General features: G+C 30.1%; 1 protein-coding gene across 1 annotated transcript in view; it reads right to left on the bottom strand.

The window, feature by feature from the left end:
- Nucleotides 1-6,621, bottom strand: part of LOC107754549 (dedicator of cytokinesis protein 2-like) — an 18,894-nt gene that overhangs the window by 2,010 nt on the left and 10,263 nt on the right. The window contains exons 10-17 of the mRNA XM_016571024.1: nucleotides 6,352-6,442; nucleotides 4,614-4,724; nucleotides 4,401-4,490; nucleotides 3,429-3,533; nucleotides 3,187-3,328; nucleotides 2,855-2,936; nucleotides 2,646-2,730; nucleotides 872-978 (exon numbers count right to left, since the gene is read on the bottom strand). Coding sequence (XP_016426510.1) covers nucleotides 872-978; nucleotides 2,646-2,730; nucleotides 2,855-2,936; nucleotides 3,187-3,328; nucleotides 3,429-3,533; nucleotides 4,401-4,490; nucleotides 4,614-4,724; nucleotides 6,352-6,442 — 813 coding nt within the window. The remainder of the gene's footprint in view (nucleotides 1-871; nucleotides 979-2,645; nucleotides 2,731-2,854; nucleotides 2,937-3,186; nucleotides 3,329-3,428; nucleotides 3,534-4,400; nucleotides 4,491-4,613; nucleotides 4,725-6,351; nucleotides 6,443-6,621) is intronic.

Consider the following 6,621-nt stretch of genomic DNA (forward strand, 5'->3'; position numbering starts at 1 on the left):
ATAAAGTGCTCAGACTGCACAGTACCCATATTAACGCATAAACTTCAGAAATAATCATTTGAGATAATCCTCGCTGTCACATGACCTGCTCACACTGTTTAATTTAGCATTATCTTAGAAATCAAAGAAACAACTTATTAATGATAAATATTAATAAAAGCATTAAAATATAAATATGAAAATACATATTAACAAAATAAAATAAACTTTTTCTATAAAACTATAACAATAAAATTATATTTAAAGGGTTAGTTCACCCAAAAATGAAAATTCTGTCATTAATTACTCACCCTCATGTCGTTCGAAACCCGTAAGACCTTCGTTCATCTTCGGAACACAAATTAAGATATTTTTGATGAAATCTGAGGGCTCTCTGACCCTCCCATAGACAGCAAGGTAACTACCACGTTCAAGGTCCAGAAAAGTACCAAGATGATCGACAAAGTAGTCCGTGTGACTGTTTCGAAGATGAACGAAGGTCTTACGGGTTTCGAACGACACGAGGGTGAGTAATTAATGACATAATTTTCATCTTTGGGTGAACTAACCCTTTAAAAATATACATTTCTATAATAATGTACCGATATTAATGTATAAAATGCAGGAATGATCATTGTATGTTATTCTGAATTTGGCCACAGAAAAAGGTTAATACATCAAAATTGCATTATTTGTATTTATTTCTGAGATAAAATGGAATACCAATGCATTATCATAATTATATACATATACATGAGGTCATGTGACAATGTAGCATCCTACTGTTTTATGTTTACTGTTATGTATATACTACATACTGATGAAAAAGTCCTATCCAGTATACACTGCACAGGATGCAGTACACTAGTATTTTGAAGAATTTCAGTGTGACTGACAGGAACAGAGACTCACATGGGTCATGCTAGTGGCCTCAAACCAGCGAAGGATTCCTGGAAGTTTGTAAGCAGTTATGAATGTGGTTCGCTCGATCCACATGGACTGAAGGACAGAGAAAAGAGTGAGAAGACAGTCAACTCATGACAGTAAAGAGTCTGTGTGCGTGTAATTGTTTTAGTGTATTTGTAAAGGCCAAAAACTCTTCAACCTGACCAGACAACATTCATTTCTAGTGGAGATTTGAGATCAGTGTTCTAGTGACTTTGGGTAGTTGTATTTTGGGTTTATTTTTAGAATACAGTCACATATTTTGTGCTGTCTGGTGCTTGCCTACACAGTAAAGTGTGACTGATCACTAACAGAAACGGTCAAATATCTCCACCTGCTGTTCAAACCGCACACTACATAATGTTATTATTTAAACATTCCAGATTTTGTCTCCTTTTTGTCTTTTAGAGTGTGGAGATTTGAGATCAGTGTTCTAGTGACTTTGGGTAGTTGTAGTTGTTTTTTGGGTTTATTTTTAGAATACAGTCACATATTTTGTGCTGTCTGGTGCTTGCCTACACAGTAAAGTGTGACTGATCACTAACAGAAACGGTCAAATATCTCCACCTGCTGTTCAAACCGCACACTACATAATGTTATTATTTAAACATTCCAGATTTTGTCTCCTTTTTGTCTTTTAGAGCTCCTTCAAAACCCCAATGATGCATAAATGAAGAACTGTTTTCCTTCCACATAGATGTGTGAGTGTTTATGTAGATTCAGTGCTGTTATTCACTTAAACAATTACAAATACATTTCATTAATTTAAATAAAGATGAAATAAAATATACATTTTAGATAAAAAAAAATTCATGGAATAATCATGAAATAATGGAAATATTGCACTGGCAACAAAATAAATAAAGTAAGTTAAAGATGAAGTACTAAAATGACTACAACTAAAACAGAGAAATTAAAGCTAAATAATATTAAAGCTAAACTAAAAAAAAATCATAAAAATGTACTTAAAATTACTAAAACTAAAATTAGTATGAAAACTGAAAATGTAAAAATGAAAGATAATGGAAAATAATCATAAATGCAATAACAATACAACATTAACACTGTTTTTTATTGAAATAAAGTTGAAGTTGAAGTACTATAATCACTCAAATTAAAACTAAAATAATAAATGAAAGCTAAATAAAAAGAAATAGAAATGACAAGCATGTTAAATTACTAAAACTAAGATTAATAGAAAAACTGAAAACATAAACAATTATATTAATGTATACAACAATAACTAAAATAACACCAGACAGATTTATTCAATACTTTTAGCAACTTGTATATGTGGAATACTGTAATTAGCTTTGTAAAGGAATATGATTAGTCCATAACCACAAAACTGGGTCATTTATTTAGTCTTATTTTGAGCTTGTTTTACTAGTGAGATCTGACAACGTTTATTTTTTTTATTTAGCTTTGAACGTATTGAAGTTTTCAGACTTGTGCACTGTTCAATTGTCAGAGTAAATGTGATGTATTCCAATGAAACCTTTGTGCATGAAGTGAGAATTATCAAGTTAACTTTTTTTCTAAAACCTGCTGGTATTGACATTAAATGAAGAGTCAGAATGATCATTTATCACAAAAGGCTTTTCCAATTAAACGTGTAATGTATTTCTGTACTTCTGGAGGTCACAGACAGTAAAAAGGCATCTTTACTGCTTTATGAACAGTAGAGATCGATGAGAGATGAATGTCGTGTTTTGACTCACAGCAAACTCATTATCAGGATCCACTTTCCCTCTCCTCACAGGTCTGGAGTACTGGAACCGCTGGACATAGTTGGACTTGTAGAAACTACAGAATCACCAGAAAGAACCAAGAGAAGAGAAGAGCCAGTTTACAGCATCAGATCATGCCACACAGCTACAGATTCACACGTATCACAGATGAGCGTGTTTTGGGTTTCCTGCAGACTGACTTGATGATCTGATCAGGCACTGGTTTGTTCTTCAGACGCGGCGGGATCTCCAGAACCGGCTGCACTGTAAAACACTGGATATCTGATCCAGATCCGGTCAAGAACAACAGACTGACCATTTATATATACATATATGAAAGTATGTGTTTAAATATAAAAGTGAAATAATATAATGTTACAATATAATATAATATAACTAAAAATAAAAGATGAAAAAGGTAAAGTAAAAAAAGTAAATTACAAATTAATAAATATGTTGTATAAAAAAAAAAATCATAATATGTCAATGAGAGCGACGCTGTAAATGGCCCCACAGTCAAAGTGAAGGATACACTGCATGTTGGAGTTTTTAATGTCGTCTCCAGGCATTGTGGTGATGTTGAGTCTCACAGCGCTGGGAAACTGACTCATCAACTGACTCTGGAAATCTTCCCTGCGCTCGTACTCCTTCCCACGGTGAATGAAAACCTTATTCTGTTGATATTGAATATCTCAACTCATCATTATCTAGATTACATAACATACCTGTTAGCACAGTTTCGGCCTTATCTGAGAATATTAAACACACACTGACCCTGAGGAACTGAGGGAAGCCGCAGCCATAATATCCCACAGCAAAGTAGTCTGGCTTGGGCCGCAGGATCTTCATAATGTTCTCATAAAACTTGGCCTGCTGATTCTGCAAAAAGAATTTATTGATGAAATAAACGAAGGGACAGAATGCTAAAAAGCTAAAAGAACAAATACTTAAGAAGACTTTTAAAATATGGAGAGTGTGTAAGCAAAATAAAAGTGATATAATATAATATAATATAATATAACATGCATTAATAAAAAAATAATTATAAAAAAGATTAGTGAAATAATAATATAATATAATAAATATAATGTTTTCACGTGTAAAAAATTTAAATGATATATTTTTTTTATTAAAATGTATGTTCTAATTATTAAAAAATAATTAAAATATACATAAGTAAAAAGAAAAAAGGAAAAGATAACTAAATAATAAAACATATCATACATAAAAAAGAAAAATAATAATACAAACAAACAATAAATATAATATAATATGCTTGCAAAACTGCAAAAATAAAAACCTAATAAAAATACACAAATAAAAAAAAAGAATAAAAGTAAATAAATAAAGATTATTGATTAATATAATATAAATATAATATTTATAATATAATATACCAATAAAAATTAAAATTTATATTTTAATTATTAAAAAATAATTAAAATATACATAAATAAAAAGGAAAAAGATAACTAAATAAAACATATCATACATAAAAAAGAAAAATAATAATACAAACAAATAAATATAATATAATATACTGGCAAAACTGCAAAAATAAAAAACCTAATAAAAATACACAAATAAAAAAAAAGAATACAAGTAAATAAATAAGGATTATTTATTAATATAATATTAGTATATTTATAATATTATAATATAATATACCAATAAAAAAGAAAACTAATATAATATAATATAATATAATATAATATATTTTTAAATGAGGAAAGTTTATTGTGTTACCAGTTTCTGTCCGAGCAGCTCGTAATCGAAGACCTCCATCTCGAACTGATCTGCTAACTCCTTACACAGAGTGATGGCCTCCTCCCACATCTGACACGTAAACCATGTTCACACACATATACACACACGGTTAAACATTCATGAGGTCAGTCTTCAACATCCAGTCACGTCTACTGAATATTAAACAGGAAGTCCATGTGAAGCTGAGCTGACCTTGCCCATATCAAAGTAGCTGATGATGGTGTCGTAGAGCGATTCTTTGAGCTGCCGCTGGGAATGAGGCGTCTGATAGTCCAGCTGAAGGATGCACTGCTCCTCTGACCACTGCAAACACATCACAACATTACTGTGATTTTATATAACAGTCTAAACAAGAGTATTACATTCCCTTAAGACAATATAGCTGGTTCTTGGCCATGAAAAACTTGCCGCCAGTAACTAGGGTGTTATTGACTGCCAAGTGATGCTCAATGAAATGATTATTTAGAAATTCATATTTAAGACATTGTAGTGCAATACACATCTCATTATTAGATAAAAAGGGTTAACATGGATTGAAATCATGAAATGTAAACAGGAAGTGATGTCAAAGCAGCATTATAGTTTGCTAAAACCAACTATAGCCACAAAAAAGCCTATTTTCATTACTGATATAATATAATATAATATAATATAATATAATAAAAACTTTTTTTAAGCAGCTCGTAAGCCATGCCCACATTTCTCATTTTTGTTTAAAGTGTAAGTACTAAAATTAATAAATCTAAACCTAATAATACAATTTATAAAAAGCTATACAGACATAATAAAAAGAAAACAAAAAACTAACAAAAATCACACACACATGTAAAAATACAAAAAAAAAAATAAATAATAATAATAATATAAGTAAAAGTTAAGAAAGAATAATAATATATACAGTATATAAAAAATAATATAGATTAAGTAAAACAATAATATATTAGAATATTATATCAAATATATATTGTGTGTTTGTGTGCATGCAAAAAAAAGAAAAATAAAGATTAGTGAAATAATATAACATGATATAATATATTTTATATAATTATATAATATATAATTAAATTGTAAATACATTTTATACATACAAAAACACACAACAAAATGACTAAACCTTTAACTAAAATGAAAATGAAAACATGAAATATAAAAAAAAAATCTAATTCAAAATATTCACAAAAACTGTAATACTACATCAGTGATACTAAATTATCACTGTCACAGTCATCAATGGGACTGAATGAATGAACTTTGTTTGACAGGAAATAAAGCGAGAGGCTGAACTGAAGTGGTTTCTAATGGGAGGAGAGGCTGTGTGAAATAACAGAACATTAAATATCATAGAAATGTATGGACTGTGCCGTGTGGGGGAGGGAAAGACAGAAACACACAGCAGCGTAAAATGCTCTATAAATCTGCCGGCGCGCCGCAGGAACTGCATTGCTGTCATAAATCTGACCTGGAGGCTTTATCTGCTCGAGGGCCATCAGGGACCACAGTAAATCACACAGGGAAGAAGTGTGTCTCCAGTGAACCAATCAGAACATCTCTACTGAATGTTAGAAGTGACCTTCAGTGTCAGAGGTGTGTGTGTGTAAGGTTTAACCAACAATGTGAGGTTCAAATGTCCTCTCAAAAATAGTCAAACTTGAAATTAGCTACAACTTGATGTCACTTCCTGTTTACAATTCATGATTCCAATCCATAATAACCCTGTTTATCTATTAATGAGATGCATATTGTACTAAATTTCTAGAAAATTAATTCTCCACGAAGACAAAGATTAATAAACACACCAAAATTATATTTTAATGAATATGTAAAAATGCAAAAATGTTTCTGTGATGATTAAGTTTAGTGGATGAATTAGCTCAATAAAAAAGTATAGAAGTCCTCATAAAGATACAAAACTAAATGTGTGTTTGTTAACCTTGAGCAGTTTGGAGTGCAGCAGGAGTGTATACGCCGCCTCTGTGTAGTTTTCTCCATCCAAATGAAGATCCCGCAATTTATAGAGGTACCTTAGAAACAAACACAACAATTACAATTAATCAATAAATATTCATTATATATAAATATATATATATATTATATATATATATAACAATGTATTTATTTAATATAAATTAAAAAATATATGATAGAAAAAATATTCTAATTATTAAAATATTATAAATAATAAAAACTATATTTCATTATA

This window comes from Sinocyclocheilus rhinocerous, unplaced genomic scaffold (genome assembly GCF_001515625.1).
Source record: "Sinocyclocheilus rhinocerous isolate Xijiao unplaced genomic scaffold, SAMN03320098_v1.1 scaffold50, whole genome shotgun sequence".
Taxonomy (NCBI): Eukaryota; Metazoa; Chordata; class Actinopteri; order Cypriniformes; family Cyprinidae; genus Sinocyclocheilus; species Sinocyclocheilus rhinocerous.